This window comes from Ciconia boyciana, chromosome 1 (genome assembly GCF_034638445.1).
Source record: "Ciconia boyciana chromosome 1, ASM3463844v1, whole genome shotgun sequence".
NCBI classification, from domain to species: Eukaryota; Metazoa; Chordata; class Aves; order Ciconiiformes; family Ciconiidae; genus Ciconia; species Ciconia boyciana.
In genome coordinates, this window is record NC_132934.1 from 93,779,442 (window position 1) to 93,802,065 (window position 22,624).

Sequence of the window (22,624 nt, forward strand, 5' to 3'; positions counted from 1 at the left end):
TCCCAAAGGGAAACTTGCTTATCTCCATTTGAGATGTGCTGTCTCACTTGGCTGCTGGAATGCATTATTCTTTAATGGTGCCTTTCATGTAATCGCATACAGAGACATATTGGACCATCATCTTAACAACGTTAGTTTCTTTTTATTAATGAGTTTGGTGCACTCTGACACTTGAAAGTGTTCCAGATACAGAAATATAGCCTTTGCCAGAGAACGATGGCCTCTCTAAGCAAGCAGCGTATCACACAGATACAGAGCCTTATTGCACTTGGAGAGATTGTAGATAGGTGCAGTTGGATGATTTCCTTTCCCTCCACTCTTTAAAACAATTATTCTTACCCCTGTACATCTGACAACTGCAGCCTACGTTACAAAGACTCTTTGAACAACAGGATAGACGAATATTATTTCCGTCTTGCCCATAAAGAAATCAAGGCACATAAAAGCCAGGTGACTTGTCTAATATGATGCCATCTGTCTTTGATTTTGTGGATGTAGAAGCATGCGGTTAGTGGAATTTGAGTGTCCTCTGTTCTGTTTGCAAAGTTGGGGGAAAATATCTGTGAAGTAGACTCTCCTGGGGCAGGTTGCCAGAGCTTGCAGTCTTGTAATTTTGACCACAATCTTGAATATATCTGGAGATGAGCAGTTAGCTCACTTCAACAGAAAATTTTACAACTTGTATGTTATATGTTTATTGTTGTTGTTATTATTATCAGTTCATTGGTAAAACCCCCAGCTTAGAGAATATCAACATGGAAATCCTTAGTTTAGACTGGGAAGAAAAATGAATAATTTTTTAAAATGCTTTGATTCATCAGTGGAAAAGACTTATTTCATGTTTTGGAAAATGGATCTTAGAAAATAGGAAGTGAATCAGCCATTTCTAGAACTTGGCAACAGTGAGTCCTGGGTTCCTCAAGGTCCAGCATATCATGGTGTGATAAATTTTCAGCTGCAGACTTTATAAAGGCAATACAGCTCATGGGGCAGCTGTGGAATATACCTTGGTTTACAGGAGTTTCATTTGGGAACCAGTAATCTCAACCATACTGGATTAGCTGGTAAAATGGGATAACTTTGGTGAAGAGCTGTCATTCAGAGCTGATCATATAAACAGACAAAACTCTTTCCTGCTAATAGACTTTCCTGAACAAGTGCACATTTATAAAATAACTTTCAATAATTTTCAAATTCTGTACTTTTTGTTGCAAAAATAGTTCCCATTTAAAAAAAACCAAAAGGCATTTTTAACTCTTCCAGGAAAAGATGCAAAATCTCCCCAAAATACACTTTCCTAATGCTTGAGAAGATTTGCTTCTTTGGTCTTAAAACAAGACTCAGTTTCACTAGAGTGCTAGCTGGTGATTACATTGATTTTCTTCAGTTGCAGTGCAGCCTGACCCTCTCAGTTGTAAGCTTGCATGACAGAACCAACCACAGCGACAAGTTTCCTTACCTAATGGCTGTCATTTGCAGCATTTCATCACAGGGAAAAATACAACATTGTATGCAGCATGCATTGCAAAAATAAGCAAAATGCTATCAGGTAGCCTTTAAATGCTTATTGCATGGTGAGTCTTCCTGTGAGCATCAAAAATATGACATGGTTTCTTCGTGAACTAGTGTTTCCAAATATTGCTATTTGCAAATTTACTTTTTGAGCAGATAGGCTATGTACATTGCAGAAGATGTAGCTGATAAAATAACAGAATCTTTGGCCCTCTGTCAGCCAAATGAAAACTGCTAAAAAAAATAACTTTCCATTGTTCCAGGAGCTCATTTTTGGTTTGATGCTGCCATCTTTATGACATTATGTGCTATATAAAATACCACCCTACAAGTACAAAGTTGACAGGCTCAGAATCCATGGGATAAATTACGTCCTACTCTAGCCAAGTCCTGGCTTTGGCTTGCAGAAACTGCCATGTCTCCAAAAGTAATTTTAGATGCATTGATGGCTCTTCTGATGGAGTGGCTCAAATAGTTGACAAAGTTATCTAGCATTGCCTAATGATAAATTCAATACTAATCTCCCTTTATCACCCAGAGTTGTCTCTATGGATCCTTCAGGTTGTAGGTGCAGTTCTTAATAACTGACACATCCGTTCTAATTGTATGTTGGGTTTTTTTTTATATTGTCAGAAATGGAAGAAATTCAGGAATTACTCAGTGAAGCATTGCCAGGAATAAAGAAAAGTTACAAACTTTCCTTTCAGTTGGCAATAAAACATAATAGGATTTGATGACAGAGCCAGTGGTTATTTAGAGAATTGTTCCAGGCAGATTTGATATGGATAAAATTTATACTTAAGAAGGTTGTGTCAGAGCTCTTAATTTTTTGAAAGCACATCTAGACCATTGTTAATATACAAACCCAACAGATCTGTGTAGGCTCTGGAGAAGCTTGGAAGGATGGACATTACCTTTGGGCAAGGAGCCGCCAAGCTATAATAAGAATCATAGAATCATCATTTGGGTTGGAAGGGATCTCCAACCTCCTCAAAACAGGTCTAACCAGACCAGGCTGCTCCAGGCTGTGTCCAGGCGAGTCCTGAACATTCCAAAGATGGAGATTGCACACCTCCTCTGGGCAGCCTGTGCCAGTGTTTGACCACCCCCTTGGTAAATTTTTTTTTTTCCTAATATGTAACTGGAATGTCCCATGCTTCAACTTGTGTCCTTTGCATTTTTTGCTATCACTGTGCACCTTGGAGAAGAATCTAGCTCCGTGTTTTTGGTGTCTTTCAGTTAGGTAGTTGTAGACAGCAGTAAGGTCACCCTCAGCCTCCTCTTCTCCAAACTGAGCAGGCTTGGTTCTCTCAGCCTCATCTCATGTGTTATGTTCTCCAACCCTGACTGTCTTGGTGGCCAGTGGCTAAACACTAAAAACGGAATCTTTTATCTTTTTCTGTTCGATAGTGTCTGTTTCATTTAAGCTGAGGGAATAGTGTGCCTCTGAAAAGTGTTTTTGTCTGTTCAGTTGAGCATTTTGGTGTCAGTTTCTAAAATATTACGGTCATCTAGTATATCCAGGTGGGATACTCTGTTAATCATTAACTGGCTGGTGAGAAACAGTGCTAGTAGGAAACACCTGTTGCTGTGAGTCTGAAGAGGGCTTTTTCCATGAACACTGACCTTTAACTATAATTGTGGCTACCAGGAATAATCACCAAAAGTACTCTTTCTTGGAAGTAAACACTCTGCTTGGCCTAATCCTCCCAAACTCTTTTGTGTTCACTTGTTTCCTTACACAGATGGCAACCAGAGGCACTGGTGCCTAAGCAACACGCCAGGGTCACTCAGTAGTGTTTTGTGAGTGGAACCCAGTAGTTCTCTGCCAGCCAACAAAGTGGAAAGAAAAAACAGCGTCAGGTTTGATGAAGGGAGTAAATTTTGTATAGCTGGGCTTTGGAACACAGTGCCGCAGCTTAGTACTAAGAATGAGAAGCTTAGCAAGTATTTGCATGTATAACGAGAATATCCCCCCATCAGATAAGCACATACAAAAGGTAGAAATTATTTTTTTCTCACACTAATGCCTAATAGAGAAGTACGTTGCCAGTATGAGATAAACTCTGTGAGGTGGCCCTTGCAAGTTGTCCTGGAGTGGACAGCTCTGATACTCATTTAAAACCTGTGGCATTGGCATTTTTGGAGGCTGGGTATTGAAGAAGGCCACGTGCCCATGTGTCAGCAGTTTTTCTATGTGGAAGGACTTTATCACCCAGGCTGTGGTGATCTGTGCTTTATAATTTAGTAATTTCTACCTCCTCTTACAAGGTTACTAATTTTGAGGCACAGTATACTAGGAAGAGATAGCAAATAGAGACGGCTTCTTACTGATCATTTCAGAAGTTAATTCTTGAGGTTTAAATAAGGTGCTCAACCTGTCTTTGAGCACCAGAGGGTGCTCCTCTATTTGCAAAGAAGTGGCTCTCTCCGGAGATGTGTTCCGGAAAGCCTGTTGCATGTTCTTTGTTTGCATGGGATTCTTCAATAATTTTAACTACCTTAATTATTTTTTAAAAAATAACACTTTTTCTGCAAAATATTCTAAGACACTTGGAAAGAGAGCCACATATAAGAGAGGTCTACACATGGGAAGAGGGGAGATGTGGGCATGCATGCTTGAGGCTCTGTACCTGTTCTTCCACATGAACACGTGCACATCTCAGTGTGATCCTTCACTAAACGTAGTATCCCTCCTATTTTTATCCTTTCTATGTATTCTTTCTCTTACTGTAGTATCTAGGAGCAGGACTGTATTATGCTGTATGTTTTCTAGTTACATAATAGCAATGCTGTCCTTGCCCTGTCTGATGTTAGGGTACACTCTTTGATAACTGAACCATGGCCTCTAAGTCTGAACATCCCCATATCACAGGGGAGGAGGAGGCGTACTGTGGTCTGGATCCAATCCTTGCAGCTACTGACATTCTGGACTAGTGGTGGTTCCTGGTGGCAACTGCAGAGGCAGTGGGCTGGGCAGCATTAGCAGCCCTTTCTAACTTCTTCCACAGGGGTCTGGTTCCTGTGCTGCAATGAAGGGTCTGCAGAAGCAGAAAATGAGGATGAACTAACTGAGCTGCCTCTGCCATGTTTTTGGCAAAACCGAGGGGGATTTATAATGCCTAAATAGTATGGATATTTTAGCTATTAAATCTTGCTGTCCTGTGAAAGGAATGACGATGATTATTCCCATTTTACAAATGGATAAAATGGGAAATAGAGACTCCTTTTTTTAAAAGCGCTGAACATCAAATGCACTAATGCAGGGGGCAGCTGTGAAGGTGGAACTAAGCAACTTGACCAAAACTCTGTATGGGATTGGAATCTCTTAGTCACTGTCTGCATCCAGCAGAGGCCTTTGCATGTGTGGGAAATAACGTCTGCTCAAAACTGTGATGACAAAAGTCCTATGCTCTGGGAGAGAAATAAATCTTTGAATTGTAGAACAAATCTTCATAAGAAGAACCTGTAAAAGCCTATTAGGGTTGGCAGAGTTTAAGAACATGATTGTACTTACCCACTTTGCTTCCTCTCCCCAGAGAAGTTTTTAATTTTTGACAACTTTACTAATGGGAAGTTGCTGAACAGCTTTATTATGAGAACTGTTCACATGTAACTTGTCATTAGTCTGACTTCAGAATAAAGGATATATGACCACAACATCTGTACTAGCTGAAATCTGGATTTAGTCCAGCTACCTTAGAATTAATATTTGACACAATCTGAGAAAAAATAGTATTTTAACATTAACATTTGGTTAAACAGTAATGCAGACAAAATGCTTGCTTTAAGCACCCACAGTAGTGAAGAAGAAATGTGTCAGCAGAGTTGTTTGTCTGCTTCATAGGATCATAAATTGTTACTTGACTGTTAAAAGCTCTGACTGTTCAAGGTAGATGCAGCATGTGTGGTCTTTAGAGCATTCACACAAAATCCTGGGTGCTAATGCTTGTGGTATTGGCTGGTTGAAGGACACTCTCTCCCTTAGCTGTGATTCCAAGGCAACCAACTGGTTCTTGTTAAAAATGCTTTTCAGAAGATTATTATGAGCTGAGATAATCTGAAGATGCTGTAGGCATTATACTACTTTGAAGTGCTGTTGACAGCTTTGGTTCAGGATTTGTAGTTGTTTCCTTTCAAACCTCTACTTCCAGCTGCTTGTAACTTTCTGAAATTTTAACTGTTCTGCTTGAAATTTTCCAGACAGATTCTACTGGAGGTTGAAAACTTAATGGAAGACTTGAATAAGAATGTGTAGGAAAAAAAAATATTGAAAATATTTCACAATCCTAATTTAAAAAAAAAATTCAGTGTTCCTCTGAAGAGCTTTAGTTCTGAAAAGATTGAAAATTGAAAGCTGAAAGTTTGACAGAAGAGTGGTCTCTATAAAAGAAGACTACCTTTGAGTATTACCATCAACTTTAATGTTGGGCCAAGTTTTGAGCCTTTCAAAAATGTTTTTCCTCTAAGTACAATATAGGTTGGATCTTGTAACGGGATGTGCACAGGTAGTTCAACGTATGTGTAGCCTTGTTTCCCTTCTGGGATCACATGCAGACACTAACCTCATAGTTCAAAGTCAGAGACCCAGCATTCAGCAGCTGACCATGACAGCATTAGTTCTGCCACTGCTGACTGATCAGGTGCGAAGCACCTCAACTTTGTGCTCAGATGTAATTATGTGAGATGACTTGTGTTACAAATGCTGTTCTGAGTCAGGGAACAGCTCTGCTTTCACTAAAATCACTGTCAGATTCTTCTTGAGTTAGTGGAGGCAGATAGGCACATGCTGAGCACTAGTGACTACTCTTAGAGGAATTACCGGGGGTCATGTAATTAAGAGTGCAATAATATAACTTATGATCTGCAGCTTTATAAACATGCATTAAATAGGGACATATTCCCCTAAAGACAACGTTTAGCTGGTCTTCTAAAGCTAAACCTGTCTTCACAGAGCAGTGAACAGCAGTATGGCATCTTTCATGTGTTTTAGAGAAATTGTGTTCCATAAGTAGAAAAATAACATGAATCCTGTAACTAAGTACTTAACTATAACATGTAATTTCAGAGACTGGGAATATGAGAGACTGGGAAAAAAAAGAATGGGTTACGCTAATCATGCCTACACGCTTCATAGGAAGCTTACAGAATTTACATAATCTAGTAGTAGAAGAAGGTTTCTTGCTTGGTAAATTGACAGAACAGCAAGATAATTTTGGTGATGTGAGCTGGGATTGCAGATTCCTAAATCTGTGAAGAAAATTTTGGGCCTTCAGCCTTCTGGAGCTGTGTTCATCATAACCCCTGAGCATATGGGGATGATTTACTGAATTGGGATCCCAGTCAAAGAGGAAGATTCACTTGGGTAGTGCTACAGAGACAGAAGTATCCCCATGTTACTTGGCAACAGGTGCCATAGCCAATATGGACATATATAGTCCAAAAGGCATCTGAGAAGCCTAGGTACCAGTAATATTGGGAGTCAGATAACCGTGGATCTAAAGGATGTAGCACCTATTTGCAGGAAGGTAAATGTAAATGTAGTTGAGTGTTTGACTCACTTAATAGATTTCCAAAGATGATTAAGAATTTTAATAATTTAACCAATACTTAATTAGTTTGAAATAGTTGTCTAGAATTTGTGTGAAGTTTTCAATAGGCAGGATTTGCCTTATACAAGGGGAGGATAAAAAGAGATACGCTTACAAAATTCACCAGTGAGCTTCTGAATATGAGGTTTAGATTGAGAATCGTCTGTAGTCAAGACATTGTCATGGAAATTGCAGTTGCCAGATGTTTCTCCATTTGAAAAGTGATCTTTTGATTTTACTTTTTGACTGAAGAAAAGCCTGTTGAGAAAGTGGTGTGAGGCCCAACAGCAGCGAGGGGGCTGCAAAATTGGAGTTCTAAAAATTATGCCAGCTCGTGTGTCAGAAACATGAATAGAAGAGGAGGAGGAGAACGAGTTTTATGAGACAGAGCTAATTGAGTGCTCTGTCTACACAGTGTTGTGGATTTGAGTTTTGCCTGGAAAATATCCTTTATTACAGAAACTGTAAAGGTAGAAGATGGGTTGAATAACACAACTTAATAAGCGTGTGCTGCTGAGGATTCATTTCGGGATTTAAGGTGCATTACAATGCTGAAAATGAGAGCACTTTCTGCCACTCAGAATGTTATTTGTTAAGTACCATCAGTATGTCTGAAGTCTCTTGTTTCTGTCTTGCAAAATTGTTGCTAACATTTAATGGCTTAGCTACTTCTGCACTTTTTTCCCTTTCCCTTTTCTTTCACAAATGGAGATTTTCCTTTTAAAGAACTATTGATGGTGTGAAATTACTTGTAGTGTGCAAATAGAATTTTTCATACAGCTGCTTTCAGCCTGTTTGCCTCAGAAAACCAAAGTTTGTGTGATCACAGTCTGTTGGTGTGTAGGGGGAAGAAACCCTCTAAGGCATCTTTAAAGAAAGACTTCAGTGTGAGCTCAACCCTAGTTAGACATCAGAGAATCTAGGTGGGTATGACCCTTTATTACATGCCTGAGCTGAAGAGAGCTGTGGTCAAAACAGTCAGGGATGAGAAACATGAGTATAGAGAACCAGGCCTCATTATTTCTCATGCTTGCAGAAGTACTTGTCATTCAATAATAACAAGTAGTCCTAAAGAAAGGCAGAGAATAGTGGTTTGGAAGTTTATTTGCTTAAGATTATTGTTGCCTGTTGTAGTTAAAAATACTGTTCTTCTTGTTCAGTCAGAGTGAAGGCCATACAGTGCCTGGAAACTACGAAGATAGACACGTTTGATGAAAAAGCAAGTTCTCTGCACTGTGATGAAGTGACACCATCCATTTTGCTAACCATTCCTTTGCTCTCCGAGACGCATCTCACCGTAGCAGCCCAGGCATCAATTGTATAAGAGGAAATTAAGCTGTCTGTTTTGCATAAGCTAGAATTGCTTTACAGCTTTTATAATTTATAACAAGTATCCCTTTTATTTACTAGTGCCCAGAGTGGCAAGCCCTTCCAGAATAAGGATTTTGTTACAGCTGGAGAAAAGGACACACAAAAGGTTAAGTTGACTTGTCTGAGATTGCACAGAAGTCCATGAAGAGCTTGACATGTCCCATTTCATGTCTTGACTTTTTATGTAAGATTTTTGTAGAGATTCCAATTTTTTAAATGGTTTTGATTTTCCTTTTTCAGCTTTATAGATTTAACTGCAGCAGACTGTCACATTTAAGATATCCTTACATGAAAGAAAAGCACTCCTAACCCACTGGTTGAGACCATCTTTAAAGCTAATTAAAGTTACATTTTTTTGACTGGTGTTCTGAATTCATGAGTACTCGGTGCTACCTGGAAAGCTGGGTGTACTGCCGGGCCTGAAGTTCCCTAGACAGATGCATCTAAAAGCATTCAGCTGAAAATAGAGAAAAGGTAGCCGGATGTTAGAATGGGAGAACAGGAAAGCTAGTAAGTGATCCATTTAAAGCATTTCTGGGGCTCTTAAGAAAGCAGGTGATACTGTGACAATGCTTATATCTGTGGCCTGCTGGGGGAGTATAAGACTGTGAGTAGCTGCCTTTGAGGAAGGTGGAGATAAATCTGGCTGAAATTCGTGACTCTTGCTCCTCAGACTAGGAGTTTCAGTGACTTTCTTTTCATTTGTGCTGAAGTCCTCTTCAGGACTAGGAAGTAGAGATCTGAAGTGGTGATTGGTCTGGAAGATGAGTGATCGGTGATTTATGAGCTTTGAGGAACGGTTTCAAATAATTCATAACAGGATTTAGATACCTCCTATTAGAGGTTGATCATACATCTACAACAATCACTTCTGGACCCAATTCTGAGAATAATGTTCTTGATGAAGGCAGCTGGCCAGGTCCCCCACTTCAGCCCACTGTCTGAAGAGCATGAGGCCAACATCTGTCTAAGGAAGGCGCCAACACATATAGCAATAGTTATTTTTTTGTAGAACCTACAAAGAGGATAGACAAGGAGAAAGATACCTGTTGACTAGCCATTTCAACAAATTCTGGTTTTTGGCAGTGGCCGGCAAACTCTCATAGGTTTGTGATTTTTCTCTCTTTTTTTCTAAAAGCATAAGGTAAGTACATGGTAATGCATAAGCAGACTACCTGATGTTGGAGTCAGTCAGCCTCATGATATCTTCACCTGAAAAGTTTTAAAATAATTTGTATCCTTGTCCTTTGATACCATCTCATTTTTTATAAAACTATTCTTGCTCTTCCAAAATATTTTTGAGAGTGCCACCAGCCTGGTTTGGGGGGGCAGGTTGTGAAAGAAATGTTTATCTTAAAATTATTGCCAGAATTTTAGGAAGTTTCAGGGAAATCTTTCCAGAAAGTTTTTTTTGTGTAATAGGAGAAATACCAGTTCAATGTGAGTATAGTTCCTGTCTGCTGGTCCATCCTATTCCCACTAATTTTCATAGAAATAGCTTGATTCTTAAGATCAGTGCTTGACTGCAGGTTTTGCCTGTGACAGCACAGTTTTACAAAATATAGAATACAGATATCAAGATGGATCCTTTTGGCTCTGATTCAGCTTTTACTGAGGTTTGTGCAGTCTTTTTATTGCTTCGTTGGGAGTTGATTCAGGTCCTTTGATTCTTTTTCTCTCTGGTCCGATTTCAGAGTCACTGAGTCACTGAGAAAATCGAAGGAGCAGCAGACACGAAGCTGCCCACTTAAAATGTAGCAATACTCTTCATGACTCCTACACTTGTAAATATGTGGGCAATAGGCTGTGAGCCTGTGTCAAATGTGTCATGCATGTTGAAGTTCCTGATAGCATGAATAAGCCTCATAGAGACCAGATTGCTAATAGCATGTAAAGATGCACTTTCTAGATACCTCAGGGCTTTTCTAATTTTAAGTATTTTGATACTGTTTCATGTGAAGTTTTCTTGAGTAGGAAGCTAAAAGGGTTATGATATGTTGCAGGCTGACAACTAGTTTAAGCACAGGTGGTTGTTTTCAATCAATTACAGATCACAGAGATTACAGCTCAAAAGCATGAAGTGACAAACTGGCAGAAAAATACTAACTTCAGGCTTACAGATGGGACAGAATTATCTGTATAATGGAAAAAAGAAAGTCATGCGAAAGGCAGGATCTTAGTAAAAATATGTTGCTCATATAATAGTGAGGGGAATCATCTAAACTGCCCTTCCCTTAGGCTGTGATGAGTCTGAGAGTGCATATGACCAGCAGAAAAAAAATTCCGTAGCTCCTGATTCCCTGTATTCTCCATTGTAAGAGAAACTCTAGGAGGAAATTTCTACTCAAAACTAGAGGAAGAGACAGAAGTACTCACTCTGGAATAGTAAAATAGTGTGGCAGTCAGGCGGCATCTTGAAGCTGGGAAAACCAAATCCAGATGTATGTTCTGCATGGTTCAGACCAGAGGGATAAAATTGTTTCTCCACCTTCTCATGCAAGTTCCTTAGTCCCTGAGCTGCTGTTCTACCACTGTTGCTTTTCATGAAAACCTTTGGAAGATCCACTTTTGTTTTACTGCAGAACAGAAGCCCTTTGGAAGTCTAAAAGGTTTACAGGACAAGAGGTCATTTCCTGTCCAGCTTGCTAAGCGTTCTGCTTTCTGATTATGAGCTTCCTTGGCAGCTGTGTTCCAGACAAACCGTTTCCCTCTGCAGCAGAGTTTTTTGTGAGCATAGTTCTTTCATAAATGCTTGGATTTAGCTTCTAGAACTTAGTCCCATGCTAGCTAAGAATGACTGCTTCCCCCATCACTTTCAGAAATAAGTACAAAATTTAATTTTTTTAAATTCAGCTGTACTTCAATAAATGTTTCTCATGTGCACAGAGCCATTCTGCTGTATATTCACACATACTAATGTAAACAAAAAAGCATAAGCTTAGCAAAACCTACACATGCATCCAAATGTTTTTCTGTGCACCTTGTAAAAGGAGGAGGAAAGAAAAAGATTATTCTTTCCAAATTCAGAGTAGGTGAACTCTTGACATCACTGATTTCAGTGGCCCTAGATTTTACCACGGAAAGGGGCTGTAAAAGTTGAGCTAAACACAGCTACTCTAAAACTATCAGTATGTAAATATGAAGTGCACAGTCACTGCTGGGTTTTTTAATGCTGGTAATTTTTCCACTGATGTGAAAAGTTATGAAAAATTATTTCTCTCCCATTAGGTATTGCTTGGTTAATTGCATAGTCATGAGAGCAGAGTCTATGTGTGATTTTAATGAGGGTACAGTACAGAAATGAATGGAAACTAAAGCTTTAAAGCAAGAATTTTCTGAGTTATAACGTATTTATAGATTCACATGATTTGTTATTACTCAAGCTGTTCACAGTGATGTGATTTCACTAGTGACTAACGTGTTTCAGCCATTTCCTGGGGGAATGAGGTGCAAGGGCTCTCTGGTCAACGGTTATGAAATCTTCCCCTTTCAGGACTCGGTGTTGGTCCAGAGCAGTGTGGTGCATTGAAAACGATACCACCTGACAGGTCATCTCTGGTCTCTAATCACTCTGCTCTGGACAATTATTTTTTCTCTGAGTTTCCTTTGTTGGGAGGCTGAACAGAAGCCAAGGATGAAACTTAGCATGTCTCCCATAGTACTTTCTAATCTTTGAGACTCCTTCCCACATTGCAGTTTAGGGCACACTAGTGAAAGGGTATGTAAGAAAGTTGTTTGCTGTACCAGTTCTGTTGATTGAGCAGTAAATTGATTGAAAGTAAATGTTCAGGAAAGATAATTTCAGGGCTGTGAAGACTTAAAATTTTATTGCAATCCTTACAATATGTGATGGGAAGTGGACAAGTTTTTGTGTTTGGTTTTTGCCTTCAAAATCCTACTCCTGCATTAAATAAGTAAGTAAAAGTTCTCATTTAAAAAGATGTATTATGAGCTTAATATGTACTACTTTTTAAAACTTATTATTTTAAATTGGTTAGTGTTTTTGATGACTTGGAGTGGCAGTTTTACAGTGATGCCTGGCAAGGGCTCACCAGAATATGTTCATGTTACTCCATGTCATGATTGTATACAGGATTGTCTTATATCTGTTTTAAGACTATTTGCAGTAGTAAATTCTGTAGTAAATTCTGCAGTAGTAAATTCTGTAGTAGTAAGACTATCTGCAGTAGTAAAATTGCAGTCCTACTGTGTTTTACATTACACTTGTTTGGCAGAGTCTTCAGTTTGCTTTTAATATTGAATTTCTTCACTTTGCAGTGCATGCCTCTCAAACAATCTACCTGTTCACAAACATAATCTGTTTCCAATTATTTTTACATATGTTTCCCATAAGCTCTTAAATTTTCTTCTGATATTTTTCTCTGCATTTAGAAATATTTATTGTGATAATTTTATGTCCATAAAGCAGAGGAAATTCTATTTATGGCCCAGGAGAAGCTTTACAGACTTTGTTTTGGTTATTTTAGAAAACTGTTAGCTCTCCATATTTTCCAGATACAAAATAATAATCGATTCAAATTTTCCTGCTTACTGATAACATTACTGGGCATTTGGGGGTTAGCTCTGCAGTGTTTTTCAAGTCTAAGTAGCATTTATTGCCTTGCCTTTGCTTACAATGCTAAAAGAAGATAATACAGTATGGTCATTTCTGCTGTTCAGCTGAATAAGAAGCAGTGGCCAGCAGAGCTTGCTGAATAACAAATATGAATAGCTCGGACATGGAGTCAGATCTTATAAAATTAATTTCAGATGGATCTTAAAACCAACTTTGTGTTAAAATAAAAAAAGCAGACCAATTCCTCACCAGACAAGACGCACAATGTAGTTTCTCACTGTAAACATGAAGGTGCCAATGACTGATACTGGTGACTAAGTGAAAAATCTAATGGTGTTTTCTTTGCTTCTTCAGATAAACACATTACTTCCCCGAGACATGTAAGCATTTGGAAATTTTGAAAGTTTTGCTTAAATGAAAATTAGTAGCTTCTATGGCAACTGCTACCTAGAAAATATATTTGAAAGTGATGCTATAGTATGAAATAAGTAGCATGAAGTAATGCAATTATATATATCTTCATGTTATGAGGAGGCATTGATTAAGGATGGTGCATTGTTTTTAATTTCATACATCACTAGTCAACTTCTGGAGGTAGTACTATAGAAACAGGACTGTTTTTCTTTTTAGACAGCCTCTTTGGTAGAGAACTGCTTCTCTATAACATCCATCCTTGACAAGATGATGGTCAAATTAATCGATCAAATGTTTTCTCTTGTCTTCTAGCAGTATGAGTGTATTTAAGATCAAGGTTGAAATCAGTCATTTATTATTGTCTGCCAAGCCTTATTATTGCTTATTGCCAATGACATGCCTATATAGAAAAATTAAGGTGTGAGTTTTGACATAAGAAAGAGTTTGTTCTGGCTTACATATCTCCAGAACGATGGCAGTAGCAATGAAGACACAAGCATGTCTAGCTTAAGTAAGGGCCAGAAACCAGGCTAAGTCCCTAGGGAGTTTCTGTGGTGGATGCTACACCTAAAATAGGAGTTTAAGTATTGTCAAAGGCTGCAGTGTGTAGTGTAGAGATAGCACAGAAGTTAAAGTAGCTCATGTAAATAAGGCTTTCAGTGCTGTACAGACTTCTACAGTTAGACATGAAAGCTTTGCATCCTTCACAGAGCACTGTGCTGCCCCCACTGCGTAAGTCTTTCTGTCATATAATCGTATCTTCGTTTTGCAGTGTAGGGATACCGTAAGGGCTGACAGGAGGGTGGGGCACTTGCCATGATAGTAACTGAACAGGTACAAGTATTCATCACATTGAAAAATTCTGAAATTATTCTTCATTATCTCATTCTTTCCTTCTGATGCTGCTTGTGTTAGGACTTCAACCTGCAAAAGCACTTAGTTGTAAGTCAGTTTTAAGCTGAAGATGCTGAAAGAAAAAATGCACTGACAACAAAAGCGAGATCACTGTTGTTGTTTTGGGGTTTTTTGATTTGGTTTGGTTTAGGGGTTTTTTTAAAATGTCTATATGTCTATAGGCTTGCACTCACTCAGAAAATGATTACGATTCTTTTCCTGCTGGTGTTCTAGAATAGTCATGGAAGCCCACAGGAACTCTTTCTGTCCTGTTGCTTATTGAGCAGTCTTTGAAACAACTAAAATGTTACTGTTTTCTAAAATCTGAAAGACTAAAAAGTCCTGCATAGCTTCAACTTGAAATCCCAGTGGTACCTAAATGTTTAAGATGTGTAAGAAGAGTACAGATACATCTAAAGAGTGAATGCCTGGGACAAGACCATGCTTACCTTCAAGAGTAGCAACCAGATTTAGAGGAGGTGTGGAAAATAAAAATTCAGAGCTCCATCTAACAGCTATCAAATAACTGATATTGCATTGCCCATAGGTAACAAACATGTACCACTAAGAAGTGTTAGAACTGCACGTCCACACGCATTGCATCGCCTTTGTGCTTACTTTCCTGTAGGGGGTTATCCTCTGAAGGATGAGGAGTGGCGAGAAGCTACTACGTGTGTAGCTACAGTTTTAGAATTATTGCAGTCTAGCTTTCTTGTCACATTCCTTAGGGGCAGAAAATGAGTTGTAATGAGATTGGGCTATTTATGCTTTATGTAATTTTCAGGAAGTTAAGTAGTGAATCAAACTAAAGTTGTCCTTAACTTGAATATGTTTATCTCATCATTAACAGGAGTTCAGATATGACTGCTCAGGAAGAGGAAAGTGTTTTCTTGTAGGATGTGTAGAAAGTGTGTTAAGATTCTGTAATTTAGTTGTGAGCAAACACGTTCTTTTTAACAAATGAAAGTAAATAAAATACTTTCACAAAGTTAAGAAGTCTAGCAACAACTTCTGCAACAGTCCACATTTCATGACTGATGAAATCAGAATAAGTTTTGAGGTTGCCTGGAAAACTGCCATGCTGTTTCCATCATACTTAAAGGATGATAGCTAACAAGTGAAAAGATATCACCAGCTGTGGTAAGTAGAAGATGATATACAGAGGGTGCACGTGCATTTACTAGTGTTTTTTTTTTACTTTTCTGATAACAAATGCAAGGAAGTTTTTGTTTGTGTGTTTTTATGTATAAAACATGTATGCTTTCTGTAATAGCCCTTTCCTCCCTTTTCTTTTTCCAGAGTCAAGATGACAGATTTGCTTTCACTGCTGAATGGTATGACCCAAATGCTTCACTCTTTCGGCGTTATGAACTTCTGTATTACCCAAAGGATGGATCAGTTGAGATGGTAAGAATAAAAGAAAAAAGTCTATTGTCATAAGTGTAATATCCAATTAAACAGTTTGTAAAATGGCAGGCCACTGCCTATGCCTATTAATTTTCCAGGTAAGGAAAATGTAATTTAAGACATATCTTGCTCTGTTTCTAAAACTAAAAGAAAGGCAAAAATACAAGTTCACAGTGAAGCATGTGGAAGAGCTTCCACGTTTATGATTTTTTTTTTCTTAAAGCTTGCTTTGGCATGGAGAGATTCATTTTCACAAATCTGTTTTCATTCAATTTCTGCTTGGGTTTCAGAACTGAAACTCAGCAACAATGACCTACTGCTTGAGAAACAAAAATTGAAGCTGATTCCAAACAGGGGAATAAGCTTCAGCAGGAATTCCAGAAGTTTCTGAAGAGTAAAATGTGAAAGAGTCTTATCAAAGTACAGGAAATGGTAAATTGCTCTTAATTTGGTTTTAATGAAAGGCAGAATGTTTCAGACAGGATCAAAATTTTTCCATCAGTAGTGCTTGCACAGACCTTTCTGACTTCTGGTTCATACAACTAATCCCCATTGTTTATTGATAGCAGGTTAAAACAAGCATTTTGCAATAGCAGGCATATATATAAAAATGTAATATGTACTGTAAAGATAATCATACCAATGCTTTGTGCTTCCTTTCAGGAATGAGTGAATGGTTTGGACTAGTCTTTTCCATTTTTTAATGAAGACCTAAGGGTCTGAGAATAGCCTAGATTTGGACATTCATACTTAGTAATTTTGTTATCAAATTTTAGTTTTCCTGCTATAAATACCAAATGCAGAAATAAGAAAGCTAGTGGAATCTGCCTTTTCTTACCCAAACTACTGCTCACTGAAACCATGGTACTCACCTGTGTGAGGAGATGCACTTTGCACTTTTTACTGATAGTCGCTTTAAACAAAATCTATCATGATGTTGTCCCTTTTAAGTTCGTTCTTTGTATGATGTCTGTGTGTGCACAGTTGTCAAAATGTGAGGATTTTTATTTTTTATTTCCCAGAGACAGTTTAGCTAATCAGTCAGGAGCCGTAATAATCTTCCTACACAACCATGTGTGGGCTGGCAAAATTGTTGTTCATTTCACCTAGACATCTCAAAACCAAGAGCTTTCAAGGTGTTCTTGAGCTTCTTAATGCATTCAGTATCAAATATCTATGGCTTGGTAGACTTTTGCATTTTGCTAGTGTGCTCTTAGGTTAAGATAGTATGGTGTGTACACAGTCATGAGTGTATATGGACTGTGTGTGATCAGGACAGCAGTTAAAAAAGCAAAAATGCAGGTAACACCTCTCTAGAAAGAATATCTCAAAATCACTTTTGGGGGTGAGTTTGTGGACAGAGATTAAATTTAGAATTCTCTTCTGGATTTTTTTTTTTTAATTTCTGCAGAATTTGGTGATTCTTTCTTTATTACTGTCTAATTCTTGTGCATCTTTTGGTATCTTCCTGAGCAGATGACAGCCTGCTCCTACCTCTGATGTATCTGAGGAGAAGGGAGGTAGTGGATATGAGCCAGCTTCTCCCTGCTTATGAGGAAGATGTTTTATCCCCTTTCCCACCTCCCTGACAATAGCTCTCCTTTATCACACACCTCAGCTGAGGGTGGAGCAGAGCTGTTGAAGGCTTGTGTTATGTGAAGTCCTCAGCTTTCCTTTTCTTTCTCAGTCCTTCATGTCTTGGTTCCTGTGAAGAAAAGTGACAGTGGGAATACTGAGACAAGTTTTCAGCTTGCTTTGCAGCTGGAAGAAGACAGCATAGGCTTTTGTCCAAGGACAGCAAGCAGCTTTTATGACCAAACTGGATCTCTTGACAAAGAGATGCCCTATTCTCTGAATTTTCCATAGTTAATAACTCTCATGGGAAATTCTTAAAGACGGAACAACTTTTCTTTCTGCAGGAGATTTCCTAAAAAGAGAAAAGAAATCTTTAAAAAGGACAGATTCTTAACAGAGAACTATTTTGTTTTGGGCAATTTACTTCTACATGTACATGGGCAGGAGGAGAACATTCCAAACAGTCTTACATTTCTTCTGCTGTGGTTTACCGTTTGCTTTATAAAAAGGTCTTCTAAACAGATCCAAAATTCCACTCTAAAGAAGAATTCTTTAACACAGGTAGATGCCTCCTCCCTACCTTTATCTTCTGCTTGAGAAGAAGGAAGCAGCTCGGGGTGCCTTTCTAGCAATTGTTAGTGAAATAACCAAGGAAATGTTCAGATTTTTAGTCAAGATATTGAAGAATTTGAATATGATCAAGACAGTTAATAGGCTTCCTGGCAAAGTCCGGGAAAAAACAACTAGCTGAATTCAAGTGATTTTTTTTTTTTTTCCCCCAGCATGTTGTCTTTTCATTCCCTACCACACTTGAATAGAGGACACTTAGTAGGAGCATGTGTGAGGGGCTAAAGACATTTCAGCAGGGAAGGATTCTTCCTTATAATCCTGCCTCAGCAGAAGGAAGTAACAAAATAATTCATATTCTCTGATCTGAACAGTTTTGGCTATTCTGGAAAAACTTACAATTCTTCTAGCCTTCTAACAGGAGAGAAATGTATTCACGCATTTCAGAACATGGAGGAGTATGTAATTTTGCTTTTAATTTTTTTTTCCTCCAAAATTTGTGGGAATGATGTTCTTTCTTTTAATGCTATTCTAGTCTATATAGCATTGCAATGGAGCACAGTACATGTAATTCAAGACGGAGAAGGGGAAGTTTGGCCTGAGGAGGACAAAACTCTTCCTTTCATAGGATACCACTTCCCCAGGAAACTGAAGGCATCTGTAATATCTACATGCAGTGAAGAAACTGTTCAGCAGGTTGCCTTTTGTGCTTTGCTAGCCCACCCAGAAAACTACACATTAATGTCTTGCTTCTTGCTTGGAATGATGACATACAGCTGAATTGTCTTGACAGGCTTTTGAGCTTGCAGCTCTAGGCAGTGAGAACATCTCAACCTAGTGTTGCAATCATCCATCCATCCCTAAATCTGGGTCTTATGCAGTCAGATAAAGCATAGTATCACTGGAATGATGCCCTGAAGAGAAGACCTGCCACAGTGTGTATCTTGATCATTCCCGGTGCAAGCCATTGGTCTATGAAACAGCATAGATCTGCTAGGGGGAACTCTTAGTGAGACTGGGCAGAAGTATCCACTAATCATCTGAACCATTTATCACAGCTTGAATTAGCACAAGCAAATGATAAAATAAAAATGCAAAGATAGCTGTCAGCCTGAGACAATTTAAATGTAATAAATTTGTAATTGTGGTTTAGTCTTCTAAGCTTTCCTGATACACCTGTAAGTTCAAAGGGTTAGGAATTAAATCAATGTAGTGATCAGATTCAATCCCACAATACTGTGGAAATTTCTGAAGGTAGAGTAAAAATTACGTTGAGTTTGCCCGCAGCTTAAATCTCTTGCTATGGTAGATTTTAATCTTCTTTCCTCTGCAGTATGATGTGAAGAACCGTCGCACCTTTCTGAAGCGCACCAAGTATGAGAGCTTACACCTTGAGGATTTATTTGTGGGCAACAAAATTACTGTTTTTTCCCGTCATCTATCCTTAGTGGACTATGGGGATCAATATACAGCCCGCAAGCTGGGGAGCCGCAAAGAGAGGTAAGAAAGCACGTTTTTTTAAATCTTCCTTTGTGGTTGGGGTTTCAAAGTAGTTGGTCTTTGCTGGAAATGAGAAGTTTTCTGTACTGTGGGGACAGGAGGAGATAGCTATGAGTTTGCGTGCAGTTTGAAGTGATCTGGCATACTGATAGTTGGAGAGAAGCAAAGTGGCCCCTGCTTGTGGGCAAACCCATGACTGCCACTGTCACCTGATAAATCTGTAAGGCCAGCTTCTCCATGGTGTCAACTGGTGCCTTCTCTAGGTCTCTTGGGAGAGAAGAGCAGGAGGAGGAAAATAGGGGGTCCTATTCAGCTTTGTTACTCCTCCAGGGCAGGCAGCAGTAGGATTCTTGTGATTTGTGGATTCTCTTGGGACAGCATTGATATGGTAACCCTGATGTGTGCTGGCTTCGAAAGGCCTGGATCTTGCGGAACTAGTGCTTGTCTCTCTGGGATCTGTGCAGAAGCCCAGTGCCTTACCAATCAGATCTACTCTGTGTTAGTAGTAGTAACTGAAAACAGTAGGAACAGGAGTGAAAGAGGCCCATTCCCATTCTCCATTGTTTTCCCAATATGGAGGATTTTTGCTGAGAGTTTTTTCAGCATCTCCTAAACTCTGTGTGCATAAGGACAGGAAGTATAGAGTGAGAATGCCAATAAAACCTATAGGCTTGTTTGTTAAGACGAATTTGGTTTATAATGGATGAAGATAAGACTCATCATCTCTTTTTGATTGAAACACTTGCTTTGAAAAAGACTTTAAGAGCCCATACAAGAACAAAAATATCAGGAGAGACTTAATAAAATGACAATAAGATCAGTTTACAAGGAATTTAAATCTGGTTTGACTGCAGTGCAGATAATATCTGAATTTGCAAAATAATAAATTTTGATAATTTGCTCCAGCTTTTTTTGAAGAGAACACAGAATATTTTCTTAGGCATGATGTTCCAGTGAGCCCTATTCACCTACTTTCTTGCTCCCTCCCACTAACTGGGCTTATTTTGAACACTTTTTGGAGAGTTGTACATAAGCAGACATACGGGAAGAGTTGCAAGTTTTAACACACATCTTTGTCTTAACCTCACGAAAACATTGCCATGGAAATGACTGCCATAATGTCTTTCCAGAAGGAGTTCTGGTAATTTTTCTTCAAGCTGGAGTTGGGTGTGGTGAAAGAGTAGCAAAGGAGGTGAACTCCAGAGGATGGCTTCTGTATATGTGGCTGCTCTCTCTGTTCCTCAGTGGAGCCTTGGGTAGATTACGTCTGTCTTGTTTATGGTTTTTATATCAATGTAACTTTTTGTAGTTGTGTGTTTCCTGCTCTGCTAAACAAGCATAAGCCCTGGTGCTGATGCAGTTATACCAAGAAAAGGCAGCTTGCGATAAAATGACATTTTCTTCTTGTAAGGGAAGTTGCTGTCTACACAGCAACCCTATAGTTGTGTCAATGAAGTGGTCCTGGGAGGGGGTGAATTTTTGTACTGCTCTACAAAAGGAGGGAAGGGAATTTATGACATGTCAGCTGTTTGGAAAACATTTTAGGAATGTCGGCTGAAAGATAACATAGATATGCAAGTGGTGTTACATATTCAGAATAGCCCAAAGGAATATAGTGAAAGGTGTCTTAAACAGACAAGGGATCCTCAAAATCCAGTTTCTTCACAGAAGCTTTCACTGGGTAAGCAGGGTCATATTAAAAGAGTCCTTGGGCAAAACAGTTGCATATGAGGTATCTGTCTTTTGGGCCTGTTTCTAGCAGGTTTTGTGGCAGTTGTTAGTTAAATAGATATAGTAAGATTTCTGCAATATGTGATAATTCCTAAAATAATCTGTAGTTGGAATTCTATTAAGAATTTTAAGGATATTGTATGAGGCAGAATGTTTCCCTGCCTTTTTCTTGCCTTTGTGCTGTACAGGACTATTAGCAGCTTAGTTCGACTTTGGAAATACATTCTTTGGTCACTGAGTATGTATGCAGACAGGTTCAGCAAAGGCCTTTGAGGGAGACTGAGGAATGTATATAAAAATATCTTGAACGTTTTGAATTAGGGACCTTTGTTTTTGTCAGTAAAGCAAGTGAATGTGACTCTAGGTACATGAGGTACAAAATAGATATGTAAAAAGAGGCTAGATTTGCATAGGCCCCTTCTAGAATTTGGGTAAAATTATTAAGACAGTTCTATGGAGTTTCAGTTTCTACACCTACGTTTCTTAAGTCTTGGGTTATTTTTTAAATACAGCCATATTTGAGTGTTCTTCTTCCCTGCTCCCCTTCCAGTGTATCATAAGGAAACTGTCACAAACAGTGACTAAAATGGGTAAGTAAGCATGTGCTTACTTAGAGTGTACCACATAAGGAATCAATGGCATGTGATGGGCATTTCTGTTTCTGTGGTCTTTCACTTGTGATCCTGGGTGGTTGTAACCTGAGGTAAACATTTGTCTGGCTAGTGTGTCCTATCTAAGTAGACTATACTTAGAGTCAGTTAATATCACTGGTTTTGAAAATGGTGTTAGAAAGCTTGCGACTCAACCGGAAATACTTGAATTCTTTTTGGATTGGGATATGTTGTTCTTACGCTTCTAGTCATTGACATAATCAGTGTTTCTTCCCCTACAAGACATAAGCTACTGCACATGCAACAGTCCTATTATTAGAAATAAGTAGATCTCAAAAGCATAGCCACAGCATGCTTTGTGCACCGTTCCTTTGATCAGTTCCCATCTTCTGTTGTTTCAGTACTCATTGCAGTACTGTCGTACAGTCCCTCTGAAAATGTAAGCAAATTAGCTTAATTTTCATTCTTTCTCCTTTGTTCCTAGACATAAAACTGTTTCAAACTGTACTTTGCAGACTGCATCATGTCAAACCACAAGAAACATATTCCTAATTAAAACTAAAAATGGGGCACATGAATCAAAATCCAATCTCAGAAACAGTCTTTAGCATCCTGAATTATACTTTTCTTATCCTGCATACCTCTGAGAAGCTCACACTGAAATGTTAAAGCTTGTATGTCAGTGTTGGAGAAAAGATGTTATAAGAGTTGCTCATTGCAGTTTGAATTAATGTCTTCTAGGCAAATTGCTTCATAATGCAATATTTCATTACATATTGGTAGGAATTACAGTTTTACTAGAAAGCTTGAAATTAGAAAAGTAAGGGTTGATTTATTTTTAGCATTAGCAGTCTGTCTCAAATAGCCTGTGTAAT

At 38.6% G+C, this 22,624-nt stretch overlaps 1 protein-coding gene across 5 annotated transcripts in view; it reads left to right on the forward strand.

Moving 5' to 3' along the window:
• NME7 (NME/NM23 family member 7) overlaps positions 1-22,624 on the forward strand; it is a 94,405-nt gene that overhangs the window by 3,320 nt on the left and 68,461 nt on the right. For 4 of the 5 annotated variants that reach the window (XM_072882787.1, XM_072882750.1, XM_072882759.1 and 1 more), the window contains 2 exons: positions 15,658-15,765; positions 19,241-19,407. In XM_072882787.1, coding sequence (XP_072738888.1) covers positions 15,658-15,765; positions 19,241-19,407 — 275 coding nt within the window. Of the gene's footprint in view, positions 1-15,435; positions 15,499-15,657; positions 15,766-19,240; positions 19,408-22,624 lie in introns of those variants that run through there. The other variant, XM_072882768.1, reaches the window with a different exon arrangement.